We start from the raw sequence: 16,622 nt of genomic DNA, 5'->3' as shown, positions 1-16,622 counted from the left end.
TAATTATCCCAGACAATTTTGCGTTTGAAAAGTCAAATGACGCTCCTTGCATTCCGAGCCCTGCTGTGTGCCCAAACATTTGATTTCCACCACATATGAGGTGTCTGTGTACTCAGGAGAAATTGCACCATACATTTTATGGTGCAATTTTTCCTGATACCCTTGTGGAAAAAAAGCTACCTGGTTGAAGTAACAATTTTGTGGTAAAAAATTTTTTTTTATTTTCACGGCTCAACTCTATTAACGTTTGTGAAGCCCCCAGAGGATCAAAGTGCTCAATAAACATCTAGATAAACTCCATGAGGGGTCTAGTTTCCAAAATGGGGTCACATGTGGGGGAGCTCCACTGTTACGGTACCTCAGGGGCTCTCCAAACGCAACATGGTGCGACTAACGATTCCAGCTAATTTTCTGTTCAAAAAGTCAAATGACGCTCCTTCCCTTCCAAGGCCTGCGGTGCGCCCAACAGTGGTTTTTCGCCACATATGAGGTATCTGCATGCTCAGAAGAAATTGCCCAACAACTTTTGGGGGTTCATTTAATCCTGCTACTCTTGTGAAATGCAATATTTGAGGCTAAATTAACATTTTTGTTGCAAAAAGTAAAATGTTAATTTTTTCCTTCCACATTGCTTTAGTTACTGTGAAGCACCAGAAGGGTTAATAACCTTGTTGAATGTGGTTTTGAGTAGCCTGAGGGGTGCCATTTTTGGAATGGTGTCACTTTTGGGTGTTTTGTGTCATGTAGACCTTTCAAAATCGCTTCAAATGTGATGTGGTCCCTAAAAAAAGTGACTTTGTAAATTTTGTTGTAAAAATGAGAAATTGCTCATAAACTTTGAACCCCTATAACTTCCTTAATTTTTTTTTCCCCCAAAATTGTTCTGAGGTAAAGTACACATGTGTGAAATGTTATTTATTAATTATTTTGTGTCATATGTCTCGTTGATTTTAGACCATAAAAATTCAAAGTTCAAAAATTACAAAATTTTCAAAATTTTCGTGAAATGTCTGTTTTTTTCCCAAAGAAACACAACAAATATCGGCCTAAATTTACCACTAACATGAAGCCCAATATCACACGAGAAAACAATCTCAGAATCACCGGGATCCGTTGAAGCGTTCCAGAGTTATAACCTCATAAAGTGACACTGGTCAAAATTGCAAAAAATGGCCTGGTCTTTAGGGTCAAAATAGGCTTGGGGCTGAAGGGGTTAAACTATTAAACTTAGCTTCCTTCTAAAAGAAAGAAAATTCCGTATCAGTCAAACCAGAGATTCTTTAATAAAAATGATTCCTCTATAGACAGTCGTTTTGCAGTTGCTTGTCCTCGTCAGTGCAGAGCAGATTTTGCTCGGCATGATGAGATGCCATCGGTAAGATTTAAGATAAACACTTCAATGCACTGGCTAGCTATTGCCAACTAAAGATGTACTGTAACATAAATCATATTAAATATAACAGAACTCTATATTCATACTTCCACGGAAAAAATGAAACCCTGAATCACTAGATGCCATTCATTTTTTATGTCATATTTTTAATCTTATGCAGTAACAGACTCTTAATAGTCCTTTTGAACGCATCTTTCACCTCTTTATTCCTTAGGCTATATATTATAGGGTTCAGACTTGGTGTTATTACAGCATATAAAGCAGACACTATTTTATCCTTCTCTAAAGACAGACTAGACCGAGGTCTGATGTAGGTGAAAATAACAGCCCCATAACCCATGAGCACAATTATTATGTGAGAAGCACAAGTGGAAAAAGCTTTCCGTTTCCCTTCAGCAGAACGTATTTTAAGTATTGTGCTAATAATAAAGACATATGAAATACCGGTTAGGCCAAAACAGCAAATGCCAAAGATGAAATCAGCTGTAAATAACACAATCTCATTTATGTATGTGTCTCCACATGCGAGTTTCAGCAAAGGCATTATTTCACAGAAAAAATGATTGATCTTATTATCACCACAGTATGGAAGCCGAAAGGTGCAATACGTATGTGTCATTGAATTCAGAAAACCAAGAAATGTGATAAAAATTGCTATATTGATACAAACTTTACGATTGATTATGGTTGCGTAACGCAATGGATTACGGATTGCAATGTATCGGTCATAAGCCATAACAGTAAGCAACAAAAGCTCAATACCCATGGGCCAAGTGAAGAGGAATAACTGAGCGACACATCCATAGTATGAAATCACCTTAGATTTTGTTATGTAGCCTGATAGCATTTTAGGAACGGTGGCTGACGTACAACATATGTCAAGAAATGACAGAAATCCTAAGAAGAAGTACATAGGGGTATTAAGTCCAGAGTCAAGAATGGAGAGAAGAAAGATAATTAAATTACCAATCAAAGCCACTGTGTAAATAACCAAGAACAATATGAAAATCATGGTTTCCAATTCTGGATGAGTAGACAAACCTAATATAATAAATTCAGAAACTAGAGAACTATTGGTCATCATTTTATATTGCTCTTAATTCTGTTATGAAACTAATATAAATATACAGATCAATTGATTTTTTTTTGTTAATTATTATTTGATTACTTAATTAAGTAAACATAAATTTACCGAAGAAACAATAATTGTATTACATAAATTATTTAATATGGAAGAAAGTAGGAAGTATTATGTAATAATGTCTGAACCTCAGGACTTTATTGCCCATTTTTGTTGCAATGCACTTTCAAAGTTTTTTCATTAGGTTCTGTGAAGAAAGAAATTATTCCAATTATTTATTATTTTCTATTTTATGTTTCTAAATGTACAATATTGAAAGACAAATTAATAGACACATATATCAAAAATGCAAAGACAAACACTAGACAAACTGGAGATAAGCTAATCTTTAGAACTAGTTTGGTTAAAAAAAGTGACTAATGATGGGCAGACCGGACTGTAAAACTCCGGATCCTCGCGGATTCAAAGTTGCCAGGGTGCCAGGCCCGGGATTCTGGCTGTTTAATCTGGATCTGGCACTTGAGAAATTAAAAAAAATAAAAATAAAGGAAAAATAAAGAAACAAGAATGAAGCAAGCACTTCATACTTACCAAGGCTCCGTCGCTTCAGTGCACTGCTCCTGCAGATTCCCTGGGCAGCTCATCATTGCTCATACATATGCACTGCTTTCCCTGCTTTCCCCGCCCACCGGTGGCCTGGCTTCTGTGATTGGTTGCAGTCAGATGAACCCCCACACAGCCTGTGTGACAGTGTATGCCTGCAACCAGTCATTGCTCATCACAGCTTATTCATTCTTTCCCTGGAGCTCACAGTGGGCAGTCATGCTCTATGGCCACTCTCTGTGAATGATATATAGCAGAGCTGGAATCGCCATGGGACCTTGTGTGAATTGCATTAAACCTGCAGGGGTGTTTAGGGAGTTAATAAAGTGGTTAAAGAGGGTGGTTTTTGTATTTTAATCCAAATAAAGGATTTTCAAGTGTCCGTATTTATTTACTTTCACTTACAGATTAGTGATGGGGGTCTCATAGACACCTGCCATCACTAATCTAGGGCTTAGAAGCAGCTTTGGGCTGTTATTAACCTTTTATTACCCCAATTGCCACTGCACCAGGGAAATGGGAAGAGCAGGGTAAAGCGCCAGGCTTGTCAAATCTAATAAATGCGACAATCCTGGGCTGCTGCAGGTTGCTATTTTTAGGCTGGGGGCGGCCAATTACCATGGCCCTCCCCAGTCTGAGAATATCAACCCCCCACTGGCGGGCTTTATCTTGCCTGGGTATCAAAATTGGGGGGAACTGTTTTTTAAAATTATTTATTTAAATAATTTAAAAAAAGAAAAAAAAACTGTATGTGATTCCTCTTATTTAGGTACACAGCCAAGATTAGCTCAGGGCTGAGGCTACAGCCTGTGGCCGTGGGCTTTATCTGTGCTGGTATTATAATATAGAGGGGACCCTATGCCAATTTTTTAATGTATTTATTTTTACTGTACGGGTAGAGTTACACTGACGTATGACTCGCACAAGTGAAGTAAGAAAATCTCGCATTACACTTGGCCCTATGTAAGACAATGCTGCTGCTCACATCTGTGAATTTCCTCAGCTCTAATCGGACTGAGGAAAAAATTGCAGCATGCTGTGATTGAGGCTAGTGTTACACTTGCGTGTGACTCGCGCGAGAATGAAGTCACATCACCTGGCCTGCTACTCTCCAGTTGCAAGCGTGCAGCTGCTTAGAAATACATGCAGATGCATGCTCCTGTCAAGAGAGCGGCAGGCCATGCCGGGTGATGCGACTCAATACTCGTGTAAGTCACACGCAAGTGTAACACCAACCTGTCAGCGAGTCTTCTATCACTTGCATCCATACAAGTCTTGGACTGCATTGGACTGCACTTGGATGTTATGCACAGGCCAACAATGGAGTAGATGGAGCGATCCCTCCCTCTCCTCCGCAGCTGTCATCCGATCACAGGATTGGGTTAGTCACATGACACTCGGACCACACTTGCAGCAGAGCCTAAGCCAAGGGTCATTAGTATATTGCATCCAATGCTCTCACATCTGATGCCATGTGCCAGTGTGACTCCGACCTACAATATAGACGAGCATAGTGCCTGTGAATGGAAGCAGTCAGCAGACTCGCTGCTATTCAGTGTGGGGCATGGCTGACTACAACCAATCACAGGCACCGGTGGGCAGGGAAAGTAGTGCATATTCAATGAAGGCTGCTCGGCAAGTAAATGCATGACTTGGAAGCAGCTTCGGTGAGTAAATTGCATGCGCTTCTATCTCCCCCTCCCTTCTACCAGCATTTTTAATCTCTGGTTTCTGGATTTTAAGAAAATATAACAGGGACCCACCAGTCCCGATTTTCTGTGAGTCTGCCCATCTCTAGTTTTGACATCAAGTTCAAGCCAGAAACATACGTAAACAGTAAAATATACTGTGGATGATTTTCAGCAGAAATTTCATAAAGTCAGGCCAACAACTGCTCTCCTTTTGTATATTGTTATTCTTACTCCATTGGATTTTAATAAGGTAAAGCTATGGGGTTGTCAGTGCAAAAGGAGCTGATTAACTTTGGGGATGAATTATGATCAATGAATTATAGAAAAGAGCTTGTAAACACTGTACATGTCAGGCCACCATGCAAGACTACAGCAGTGGTCAGTAAGGAAGTCAAAGAGATATATAGAATAAAACGGTAAAATATGCATAGCAAGGGAACGGCGCAGAAATTTATTATGGATCAAATTGGAACAAACACTTTCAAAATATACCCATCTATGAAGATGGGAATTATCCTTAATAGGGAATATGTCACCAGGTTTTTGCCACCTAATATGAAGAAAGCATTATGTAGAGAAAGAGATACTGATTCCGTGATGTATCACTTACTGCACCGCCCTTGGTTGTTTAACCCCTTAAGCGGGCTTTACATGCTATGAGATCGCTACAGCGATCTCGTTGGGGTCACGGATTTTGTGACGCACATCCGGCCGCTGTAGCGATCTCGTTGTGTGTGACTCCTAGGAGCGATTTTGGATCATTGCAAAAACATCCAAAATCACTCCTCGTTGACATGGGGGTCCTCTCCTAATTATCGCTGCTGTCGCTTGGGCGAAGTTGATCCTCGTCCCTGCGGCAGCACACATTGCTACGTGTGACGCCGCAGGAATGTGGAACCTCTCCTTACCTGCCACATGCCAGCAATGAGGAAGAAAGAAGGTGGGCGGGATGTTCGTGCCGCTCATCTCCGCCCCTCCGCTTTGATTGGGCGGCCACTTAGTGACGTCGCTGTGACACCGAGCAAACTGCCCCCTTAGGAAGGAGGCGGTTCGCCGGTCACAGCGACGTCGCCAAGCAGGTAAGTACGTGTGACGCTGCCGTAGCGATAATGTTCGCTATGGCAGCGATCTTCACATAACAGCATAATGATAGGGGCGGGTGCTATCACGCTCGCCATTGCTAGCATCGGCTAGCTATGTCGCAGCGTGTAAAGCCGCCCTTATAATAGTAATCACTCCCTCTACCACCCAAACGCTAGCTGTATGATGTGATCATGGAGGCCGGATAGCTACCATTGTAACCCTAGGTCAAATTATGACCTCTGGGTTACCTGGCTAAGGGAAGCCTCTTAGACCACAGCGGGTATTATTATACATTAAACTGACAGTTACAATGTATTGCAATACTGCTGCATTGTAATATATTACACCAGCAATCACAGTATTAAAAGTTAATGTCCCATATAAGGAGTAAGTAAAAAAGCAAAAAAATTAGAAAAAATGTAAAACTGTTTTTAAAAATTCTGAAAATGAAGAACAAAAAAATTGAAAAAATATGAAACCAAGAAATATGTATATTTATGTAAAAACAAAAGAAAACTAAAAATTAGTACAACTATTTGGTATAGCTGCGTCCTGAACAACCTGATCTGTCAAACTGTCACACTAGTTAATCCTTTAGTGAACACCAAATAAATTAAAAAAATAGCAAAATTATATATTTTCATCATAGAGTGGACAAAAATGTGAAAATTAAAAATGTTTGCGTTAAAGCAATATTTTTGTGGGAAAAGTAAAACTTTATTTTTTTCCTTCCACATTGCTTTAGTTCTTCTGAAGTACCTGCAGGGTAAATTAACCTCTTTGCTATGGCTTTGAGCACTTTGAGAGCTGCAGTTTTTAGAATAGTGTCACATTGGCCTTGCAAAGTCACTTTAAATGTGATGTGGTGCATAAAAAAGGTTTTGAAAATTATGTTGGAAAAATAAGATACTGCTGATAAACTTTTAACCCTTCTAACTTCCTAGGAAAAAAAAACTACGTTTCAAAAATTAAGATGATGTAAAGTAGACTTAATTTAAATGTTATTTGTTAACTATTTGGTGTCACATAACTCTCTGGTTTAAGGGCATAAAAATTAAAAGTTTGAAAACTGCAACATTTTCAACATTTTTGCCAAATATCCAATATTTTCACAAATAAACGCAACAATTATCATCTTAAATTTACCTCTAACATGCATTACAATATGTCACAAAAAACATTGCCAGAATCACTGTAAGCCATTGAAGCCAAGTTCCAGAGTTATTACTAATTATGAGAAAGCAGTAAAGTGCTCGGGTGCTCGTGACACAAATCAAGCAAGTCAGATGGTCTGACGAGGTTGAATCGGATAATTAGTATAATGGAATTCAATTAGTGATTGGCAGTTTTACTCTCCACCTAACACAGCCATTCAAAAACAAAGCATTTCTGGTGGAGGATGGGCATATTTTTTGTTTTTTATTTTACAAATAGCATCCAGACAAGTTGATTTTACCCCCCAGTGAGAGTCATTCAGAAACTGCAAGCAGCTCTCACTAGAGTGGCAGTTCCCATCCATCATTCACTGAAGTGAGACTGTTTTTTGTGTCAAATCAATTATCAACGACACATTGGATCACATGCAATATTTGGCTGAGCACCAAGCATACCCGAGTACTCTGATGCACGATCGAGTATCTAGCAGGGGCAAGCGCGTTTGCTCATCATTAGTTATTACCTCACAGTGGCACAGGTCAGAAGTGAAAAAATTGGCCTTGTCATAAAGATAGTTGTGCAGGCCCCTTACTTATGTGCTGCTACTGTGTTACTTACACTTGTCTGTTTCATAGTCTTGTCATTGTATCCTATCAGCCAAGTCTGCTATACAGGTCGCTGCAGCTTTATACCCTTTCTGCCAAGTCTGGAATACTGGCTGCTGCTGCATCGTTCTCCTGCTGTAGCGGACGTTCTGCATTATACCATATCGGCTGAGCCTGAGTCAATTGAGACTGACAGTGTCCTAACCCCTGGGGCCAGCTGTAACAACACTGAGTTTCCGTGAGTAGCATCTGGTTTCAACCTGCAGAGCAGCTTCCCCACCATCAGGTGAAAACCTGGTGTGGGCATTTTTATGCCTCTCAGGTATTCTGTGCCCAGTGGGTCTATTCCCTGCTCACACTCACTCGCAATACAGTTTATTCCTATTATCCATTGTCAAAATTAAAAATATTTGGCTAAAATAAAGTTTTAGAGGAAAAAAATTAACTATTGTTTTCACGTCCACATTTTAAAATGTTCTGTGAAGCACCTATGAGCTGAAAATGCTCAACACACGCCTACATAAATTCTGTGTCGATTCAAAAATGGGGTCACTTGGTGGGGTTTCTGATGTTTTTGTACCTCACGGACTCTACAGATGCGACATGGTGCCCACAATCTATTTTAGCCAAATTTGCTTTCCAAGAAATATTGCTCTTTCCGTTCTGAGCCCTCCTGTTTGTCAGAATTTTTTGACTACATGTGAGGTATCCCATCAATCAAAAGAAAATGGAAAACTAACTCCGAAGTCTACTTTTTGGTGTTACTTCTTGTAAAAGTTTGAAATTTGGTGTTGAAGCAACATTTTTTTGAAAAAAATAAAATTTTCACTATGTGACCTAAAGTTATAAAATTCTGGAAAGCACTGTACCTGTTTGTTCAAAATGCTTCCCATACCCCTGAAAAAAATACATGACAAGTCTAGTTGCAAAATGGAGTCACTGAGGGAGGTTTCTGGTGTTTTAGTACCTTAGTGGCCTGGCAAATGCAACATGGTCCCCACAGTCAAGTTCAGCCAAATTTGTGTTCCAAAATTCAAATATTGCTCCTTCCGTTCCAAACCTTGTAGTTTCATCAAATACAGGTTTCTGACCACATGTAAGGTATCAGCTTGCTCAGAAAAACTGTGTAACAAGATTTGGGGTCCATTCTGTCATCATATTCCTTGTAAAAGTTAATCAATTGGGACTAAAGCAACATTTTTAGATACAATGTACATTTTGTTTTCCATTCCACTTTGTATTAATTCCTGTGAAGCATTTGAAGAGTTAATATACTTCCTGAATGTGGTTTTGAGCAGCTGGAGGGATGCAGTTTTAAGAATGGTGTCACTTTTGGGTATTTTCTGTCACATAAGACCCTTAAAATCAAATCAAATCTGATGTGGTCCTTAAAGAAATGGTTTTGTATATTTTGCTAGAAAATGCTGATAAATTTTAACCCTTCTAACTTCTTAACTAAAAAAATAATGTTTAAAAACTTGTGAAGATGTAAAGTAGATGTGGTAAATGATATTTATTAACTAACTTATCTGACATAACTCTTCGGTTTAAAGGAATAAAAATTCAAAGTTTGAAAATTGCAAAATTCCAACATTTTCACCAAATGTCATTTTTTTCACAAATAAACACTCACACAAAAAAAATCATCTTAAATTTAACATTAATATGAATGACAATATGTCACGAAAAACAACCTCAGAATCACTGGGATCCATTGAAGCATTTCAGAGTTATTAACACATAAACTGACACTGGTCAGATTTCTAAAATTTGTCCTTGTCATTAATGTCAAAACTTGCCAAGGGGTTAATGTTTAAAAATTGTTTAATAAAAAATAAACAATACAAAAAATAAAAATACTTTTGCTGACAAAAAAACAGAATATTTTTTGGTCACTTGACTACAATCAAGACATTGTATATACATTTAATTTGTGTTTGTACAAATGGCAACTTGCTTTATAAAAGTATAATCCCTTACTTAGCCCATTTAACAGAAAAAAAATAAAAATATTGTGAGTCTCGGAAAACGACTACACCAAATTTTTTTTTACAATATTCTGAATTTGTTTTTTCATCATTTATAAATTAAAATCCATGCATGTTTGGTATTGCTGTGATCACAGTGGACAATCATGTTTCCAAATCATTTTCTACCTCTCAATGATTGCCACAAAAGAAGAAGAAAAAATAAAACAAAGGCAGAGTTTAATTTTTTTTCTCATCATTTCAATTTCTGACGGTAGGATTTAACACTCACCAGTGGGGGGCACATCATTCCCTGCTCCCATCGGCGGCAGCCTTGACTTGATCGTGGGATGCAGATGTCAGCCAGGGGTCAACTGATGATCCCTGTATTTGTCATGATGAACTTCCTGTGAATGCCGTCTATGTGTTGCCATTCATAGGAAGTCATCATTTCAAGTGATCGGAAGACCACAGCTTCAAGTCTCCTAAGGAGACTAGCAAATGCAATAAAAAGTGTGAAAAAAGTTTTTAAAAATAAAAAAAATATATAACAATTCAAATCTCCCTGTTATTTCCCCTTTGAAACTAAAAGAATAAAAAAATAAATACACATACAGTACAGACCAAAAGTTTGGAACAATAAATTTCATGACTCTGAAAATTGTAGATTCACATTGAAGGCATCAAAACTATGAATTAAAACAAGTGGAATGAATTACTTAAAAAAGTATGAAACAACTGAAAAATGTCTTATATTCTAGGTTCTTCAAAGTAGCCACCTTTTGCTTTCATTACTACTTTGCACACTCTTGGTATTCTCTTGATGAGCTTCAAGAGGTAGTCACCGGAAATGGTTTTCCAACAGTCTTGAAGGAGTTCCCGGAGATGCTTAGCACTTGTTGGCCCTTTTGCCTTCACTCTGCGTTCCAGCTCACCCCAAACCATCTTGATTGGGTTCAGGTCTGCTCACTGTGGAGGCCAGGTCATCTGGTGTAGCACCCCATCACTCTCCTTCTTAGTCAAATAGCCGTTACACAGCCTGGAGGTGTGTTTGGGGTCAATGTCCTGTTGAAAAATAAATGATGGTCCAACTAAACACAAACCGGATGGAATAGCATGCTGCTGCAAGATGCTTTGGTAGCCATGCTGGTTCAGTATGCCTTCAATTTTGAATAAATCCCCAACAGTGTCACCAGCAAAGCACCCCCACACCATCACACCTCCTCCTACATGCTTCCCGGTGGGAACCAGGCATGTAGCGTCCATCCGTTCACCTTTTCTGTGTCACACAAAGACACGGTGGTTGGATCCAAAGATCTCAAATTTGGACTCAACAGACCAAAGCACAGATTTCCACTGGTCTAATGTCCATTCCTTGTGTTCTTTAGCCCAAAAAAAGTCTCCTTTGCTTGTTGCTTGTCCTTAGCAGTGGTTTCCTAGCAGCTATTTTACCATGAAGGCCTGCTGCACAAAGTCTCCTCTTAACAGTTGTTCTAGAGATGTGTCTGCTGCTAGAACTCTGTGTGACATTGACCTGGTCTCTAATGTGAGCTGCTGTTAACCTGCGATTTCTGAGGCTGGTGACTCAGATAAACTTATCCTCCGTAGCAGAGGTGACTCTTGGTCTTCCTTTACTGGGGCGGTCTTCATGTGAGCCAGTTTCTTTGTAGTGTTTGATGGTTTTTGCCACTGCACTTGGGGACACTTTCAAAGTTTTCCAAATTTTTCGGAGTGACTGACTTTCATTTCTTAAAGTAATGATAGCCACTCGTTTTTCTTTACTTAGCTGCTTTTTTCTTGCCATAATACAAATTCTAACAGTCTATTCAGTAGGACTATCAGCTGTGTATCCACCAGACTTCTGCACATCACAACTGATGGTCCCAACCCCATTTATAAGGCAAGAAATACCATTAATTAAACCTGACAGGGCTCACCTGTGAAGTGAAAACCATTTCAAGTGACTACCTCTTGAACCTCATCAAGAGAATGCCAAGAGTGTGCAAAGCAGTAATCAAAGCAAAAGGTGGCTACTTTGAAGAACCTAGGATATAAGACATATTTTCAGTTGTTTCACACTTTTTTGTTAAGTATTTCATTCCACATGTGTCAATTCATAGTTTTGATGCCTTCAATGTGCATCTACAATTTTCAGAGTCATGAAAATAAAGAAAACTCTTTGAATGAGAAGGTGTGTCCAAACTTTTGGTCTGTACTGTATTTAGTATCACTTAATTCAGAAATGTCCGGTTTATCAAAATATAAAATAAATTATTCAGATTGCTAAACAGAGTAACAGAAAATAAATTCAGATGGGTGTACCCAAAGAGCTTTCCAAAGGCTGCATTGAAATAATATTAAATTCCTCTGATAATACCTTGTCTGGTGATTGAACAATCGCATTGCTGACAGAGCACATGGAAAAATAAGTGTTATATATATAAGAACCTTTAAGAGATTTAGAGATTATGACGAGGGAATAGAAAGGTTAGGCATCACAAATGGGCTGCAATTAATTATATTTAAACATGTTACAAAGGGAATGCATTTATACCATTAGCCTCTAATCTCAAATACAGATGCAAACAAACCAATTAACTAATGAAAAACAGATTTTAAAACCTCAAAATAAGGATAAAAATGGAGTTAAAATACTATAATACCAGTGGTCAGCTATTGCTGCCACTATACTATATATTCTACATTATATCAACAAAAATATTAGGACACACTCAAACTTTGAATTCAGGATTTTCATGCAGCATCATTGCCATTGGTATATAAAATATAGAACCTAGGCATACAATCTACCTATACAAACATTTGGGAAATAATGAATCAATCTAAAGAGTTCACTGAATTTGAGTGTGGTACTGTAATTAGGTTTTCACAATGCAAAAATTCAATTTTTAAAATTTCTTCTTCCTTAAATATTTTATGAATGAGTAGAAGTGTTTAGATACCACATCAATTCAGCCACAAAATGGTAGACAACTTAAAATGTTAAGGATCAGGTTTTCAAACAGTATAGGTGCAAAAGTGCCAAAAATAGTCAATTTTCTTCTGATTGACTAACTGTGTAAGGTTTTGCTTGCCTGTGTATAATTTAGAAACCCTGAACATCAGTGAAACATCACAAAGTATAGAACATGACAGAGCAGGCAAGGAGCTATACGGTAGTTTTGGGCCCACTCTGGCAGTCCTGTCAGCAGCAGCACATTACAGCTATAAAACAGAGTGAAAATGTAGATTTGTGGCTAGCTGGCATGGCTGTCTATCGGCTTTGACAGTGGCAGCAACAGATACCGTGTAGTCTCTTTAAACGAATACCTATTGGACAAGCCAGCAGCAGATTTGGCTTTCAGTACTACAGTATATCTCAAAAGTGACTACACACCTACCATTTTTGTAAATATTTTATTACATCTTTACAGTTACTGTAGAGTTTGTATAAGGCCTCAGCTACACTTGTGTTTTACATGGACGAGTGCAATCTGATAAAACATCGGATTGCTCTCGCTCTAGTGTAAAACTATGGGGCCGTGAACATCATATTGGCATGTGAAAAGAATCGCAACATGCTGCATTTGGTAGCGAGTGTCGCATCACACGCACTCATACAAGTCTATGAGTGAGTGTGAAACATCAAACCACACCCACATGTCATCCGAATGCAGTGCGATATACGGCGAGACAGGCCACAGAGAAGAGGGAGAAAGTTCTCTCTCCTTCTTCTCTGCAACTGTGATCCAATCACACTCGTAGCAGAGCCGAAGTTGTGGGTCATGAGCATATGATCAAGTCGAGCCAAGGCCTAAGATAGTAAATTTGGTGTGCCCTCTAAAGTACTCAACACACAGCTATTAATATCTAAACCGCTGCCAACGGAATTGAGTACACGACTATGTGAAACTGTCATATTGTGCCAAACTAGCCATTTTCCCCCTGTGGTATTATGTGTTATTAGTGTGTTGCCCAGAGAGCTATGGGGTACTCGGTCCCGGGCGCTGTACTGCTGGGGAGATGTCACTTGGTGGCCGTTGCCCAGTTCCATGACCCTGGAGACGCTTTTTTAACACTAGAACTACTGAGGTAGTCATTTTGACTAGTTTGCACTATGTATTTCTATATAGGTGTCACGAGTCCAGTAGTTCTAGTGTAAAAAGGGGTATATTTACAGGGGAGATCAAATGAAAGTTTATAACGTGACGCCACTTGCGGGTTGTGGCTACGTAGATGGAGCCGCTGCTGCACAGTTCTTCCTACTGTGGCTGGTGTTAGTGGCAGCCTGGATGTTAGGCCCTTCGCAAGCAGGGCCAGGCCCCAGAGGATAGGTTATGTAGATGGGTGCAGAAAGAAGCTAAGCCACATAAGGGGTTGCAGTATAACTGGTGCCTTTACTCACAGTCTGTTGTAAACTTGTCACCTGAGAAAGGCTGGTCTTGACTGCTGGCCCTTCATCCCAGTGCCGGTGTAGTGACCTGGTGGCTTCTTTCTCCTGCACCTGTCCCTGGTTGGTGGGTCCCATGGCTTGGAACATCTGGGGGTCCCCTCCTGGCAGTCTCTCAACGGTAGTCCGTATTTCAGTAGCGTGAACCCTGTGGGGTCGGAGTCTCTGGTCCTGTTCCCCGGTTCTCCCGTTGCTACTGTGTCCTGAACTTCAAGGTCAGTAAGGTCTTTGATAGTCCCCTCACTGTGCAGATTTTATCAGGTCTGCCTGGAGGGTTTGCCTGACCTAGGATTCGGTACCCCATTGGTGCTATGGTTCCGGGCGTACTCGACCGTACTCCACCGGCAACCACACGCCTGGGCCCTCTGGTCACCGTCACACTCCTGTCAGTGCTTCCACTCGCTCACTCTGTCACTGACTCACTCTGACTCTGACTCTCTCTGTCCACTCTCTGCCCCTCCCACCTGGTCGTCTAGAGGACTGGATTGGCTCCACCTCAAGCTGGCCATCCATTAGGTCCAACCCTAGTCTGGCACCAGTCTTTGGGGAATTTGGTGAAAAACAGGGATTAACTGGAATATTTTTGTTGTTACTGGCACTGGTCTCCTGGGTCCCTGAGGGTTAGCCCTGCATCCCGGAGGGGATGCAGTACCTTGTAGCTCCCTCATGGCTCCAGGGGCACTACATTAGTATTACAAGGTTTCAGGTGTGAATAGGGAGCAGGTATGTTACATTTTATATTATCACTCACAGACTGCATCAAACTGGTCTGTGTGGTTGTCTTCTCTGAAGGAAGCCTTCTCTAAAGATGGTGCACAAGAAAGCCCGCAGTTTGGTGAAGACAAGCAGACTAAGCACTACAGATGATTTGGTTTGCCAAACTGAACAAGAGGTACGTTCGTTGAACCTTTATAGAACCGAATCCGATCCGTTATTGAACCTTTCCAAACCCCATTGGATTCAATGGCAGGCCAAATGTAATGCACTGAAAATACCTTTAGGGAGTTGGAAAGCTTTCAAAACAGCAAAAATATGTTTTACAGTGCAGTACCACTGTTTTGGCATAGCCATTAACTTCGTAGGGTATTGAGAGAAGAAATATAGAGGTGGATGACTGACAGGTGTACGGCTGGTGCTCCCATACCCCTGCCAGTACAGACAAGATACAACTTGGGGACCCATTTTGGAGTCTAGAGATTTAAAAACATTTCAAGCAGACAGCAGGACAATGGCGACAATTGCTGCCTTATTTCTCCATAGTGTCTTTGCACAGCAGGAAAGTATGGTCCCATCAACACAGAGGATGTGGTCTGGCATTTCAGCACAACCAGATTGAGCACGTGAGCCATGCAATGCACATGTGATGTCGCCCAAACGTAGTGTTGCAACAAGGATTGCACTGTTATCTTCCCTGACTCCAGGTTCAGTGGAGACAGCTATTGATCAAACTGGAACTGGATAGTGGTCCGAAACTCTGCAGTTGTGTGACTGCATTGTCCAATGGATATTAATTTAAGCACTGCCTGATTGCGTTGACTAAAGGCCGCTTTACACACGCTAATGGGTTGTCGTTGGGGTCACGGAATTCATGACATCCGGCCTTGTTAGTGACATCATTCCGTGTGAAACGCACGAACGACTGTTAACGATCAAAATTACTTACCTTTATTGTTGATCGTTGATGCGTCGTTCCATTCACAAATATCGTTGTTGTTGCAGGATGCAGGTTGTTCGTCGTTCCTGCGGCAGCACACATCGCTATGTGTGACACTGCAGGAACGAGGAACAACCTCGTACCTGTGGCCGCCGGCAATGAGGAAGGAAGGAGGTGGGCAGGATGTTCGTCCAGCTTATCTCCGCCCCTCCGCTTCTATTGGGTGGCCGCTTAGTGACGTCGCTGTGACGTCGAATGAACCGCCCCCTTCGAAAGGAGGCGGTTTGCTGGCAACAGCGACGTCGCTAGGTAGGTAAGTAAGTGTGACAGGTGTTAGCGATGTTGTGCGCCACGGGCAGCGATTTGCCCGTGACACACAACCGACGGGGTCGGGTACGCTCGCTAGCGATATGATAGCGATATCGCAGCGTGTAAAGTGCCCTTTACACACAGGATGTTGCCTGGCAATTTCATTTTAAAAAAACTAGAGATGCATGAGTGACAGGCGTAGACCTCTTGCTTACAAAACCCTGGCACTACAGACAAAAGACAATTTGGATACCCTACTTGGAGCCTCCATATTTCCAAAAATTAATATCAGGCAACTGAAAAAGTGGCAACAATTGCCACAGACTACAAATAGTTCAACAAAGCAACCTGGATGCTTGGGACCAACCTTGTAACAAGGCCTGAACCAACATTTCTTCCTTCACCAGAGACAGCAAGATAAAAGACAGGTGTAGGGCTGCTGCTCCCATACCCCTGGCACTACAGACAAAAGCCAAGTTTGAGACCATACTTGGAGTCTCTACATTTCCAAAAATGAATATCAAGCAACAGAAAAAGTGGCAACAATTGGCACAGTCTACAAATAGTCCAACAAAGCAACCTGCATGCTTTTGACTGGCCTATTAACAAAGTCTGAACCAATGTTTCTTGC

The 16,622-nt window shown here is 40.6% G+C and overlaps 1 protein-coding gene across 1 annotated transcript; it reads right to left on the bottom strand.

Moving 5' to 3' along the window:
- Positions 1 to 1,526: 1,526 nt before the first annotated feature.
- LOC142246467 (olfactory receptor 13G1-like) lies at positions 1,527 to 2,474 on the bottom strand. The gene has a single exon (XM_075319560.1). The coding sequence runs from the start codon at positions 2,472 to 2,474 to the stop codon at positions 1,527 to 1,529; it is 948 nt and encodes a 315-aa protein (XP_075175675.1).
- Between the last annotated feature and the right edge of the window lie 14,148 nt (positions 2,475 to 16,622).

Source organism: Anomaloglossus baeobatrachus, chromosome 1, assembly GCF_048569485.1.
Source record: "Anomaloglossus baeobatrachus isolate aAnoBae1 chromosome 1, aAnoBae1.hap1, whole genome shotgun sequence".
Classification (NCBI taxonomy): domain Eukaryota; kingdom Metazoa; phylum Chordata; class Amphibia; order Anura; family Aromobatidae; genus Anomaloglossus; species Anomaloglossus baeobatrachus.
Note: the sequence above shows the minus strand (reverse complement) of the source record. Positions and strands in the feature narration are given on the sequence as shown.

Excerpts from the sequence above, each read along its gene's own strand:
- LOC142246467 (XM_075319560.1), bottom strand. The coding sequence starts at position 2,474 with ATGACCAATAGTTCTCTAGTTTCTGAATTTATTATATTAGGTTTGTCT.